Source organism: Myotis davidii, unplaced genomic scaffold (genome assembly GCF_000327345.1).
Source record: "Myotis davidii unplaced genomic scaffold, ASM32734v1 scaffold72, whole genome shotgun sequence".
Lineage (NCBI taxonomy): Eukaryota > Metazoa > Chordata > Mammalia > Chiroptera > Vespertilionidae > Myotis > Myotis davidii.
Window position 1 is genome coordinate 6,775,212 of NW_006284618.1, and position 1,034 is coordinate 6,776,245.

Consider the following 1,034-nt stretch of genomic DNA (forward strand, 5'->3'; position numbering starts at 1 on the left):
TGAGCCCGGCGCTTCCCCTGCTCGCGTGACAGGAGCCCCTGCGTGTGTGCCATGTGCCCGGCTGAAACCGCTGCCCCGGGCCTGCTGTCCCCAGTGTCACCTTTCCCGCTGCTCAGGGCATGCTAGCAGAGGCCGCCCTCTGGGCCGGGCATTCCCGCTGCTGCCCAGCAAGCCCGTGTGTGTCGACAACAGTGACATCACCAAGCGAGCGGCAGGCGGCCTCTACGTCAGTTTCCCTTCTCTCTCATCAGCGGGAGAAAGGCTGGAATAATTCCAGGGGAAGCCTGGGCAGCAGGCGTGCCCGGGGGCTGGTTGCATGCAGACGGGGCTTACAGAGAACCCCCAGGTTTCCCCCCGGTGCGGCAGCCCGAGGGGCTCCCTGCTGGTGACAGGAGGAGGCTTCCCACGAAACCACATCTCCTCAGGGTCCTCTGTGAGCCGCTCGGACTTGGAAAGAGATGCCGGGCTGACCTGCGACCTCCCTCTGCCCCAGGCCCCTCCTCCGTGGAGGCGCGCCCCTAACCTGCCCCGCACGCGGGGGTCGCTGTGGACACTCGCTCAGGATTGTCCGCGGAGCCTCGTTCAGGACGTATTGGAACGACCACGCGAGAAAACGCGTCTCGTTGTTATTACTGTTGCTGCCTCGCTGACCGGGGGAGTGAGGAAATAAAGAAAGCAAATGGGGAGAGGCCTCCATGTCGTGTCCCTGGGGAGCCTCACAGCCACGCCCAGCGGCTCTGGCCGGAGTGCCAGGTTCCCCGCAGCCTGACTGCGCTGAGCTGGGCCACCGGGCTCTGTGAGCTCTTCCTCCTGCGGCCTGTCCCCTGCCACACACAGCCCCACGGCCATGGCCAAGGCCACACACACAGTGCCACAGCCATGGCCACACACACACACACACACACAGCCCCACGGCCATGGCCAAGGCCACACACACAGCACCATGGCCACGGCCAAGGCCACACACACACACACACAGCCCCACGGCCATGGCCAAGGCCACACACACAGTGCCACAGCCATGGCCACACACA

At 65.5% G+C, this 1,034-nt stretch overlaps 1 protein-coding gene across 1 annotated transcript in view; it reads left to right on the top strand.

Annotated features, from left to right (window-relative positions):
* CPXM2 (carboxypeptidase X (M14 family), member 2) overlaps positions 1 to 522 on the top strand; it is an 84,219-nt gene extending 83,697 nt beyond the window's left edge. The window contains exon 18 of the mRNA XM_006754990.1: positions 494 to 522. Within this exon, the coding sequence (XP_006755053.1) occupies positions 494 to 522 (29 nt within the window). The remainder of the gene's footprint in view (positions 1 to 493) is intronic.
* The last annotated feature ends 512 nt before the right edge of the window (positions 523 to 1,034 follow it).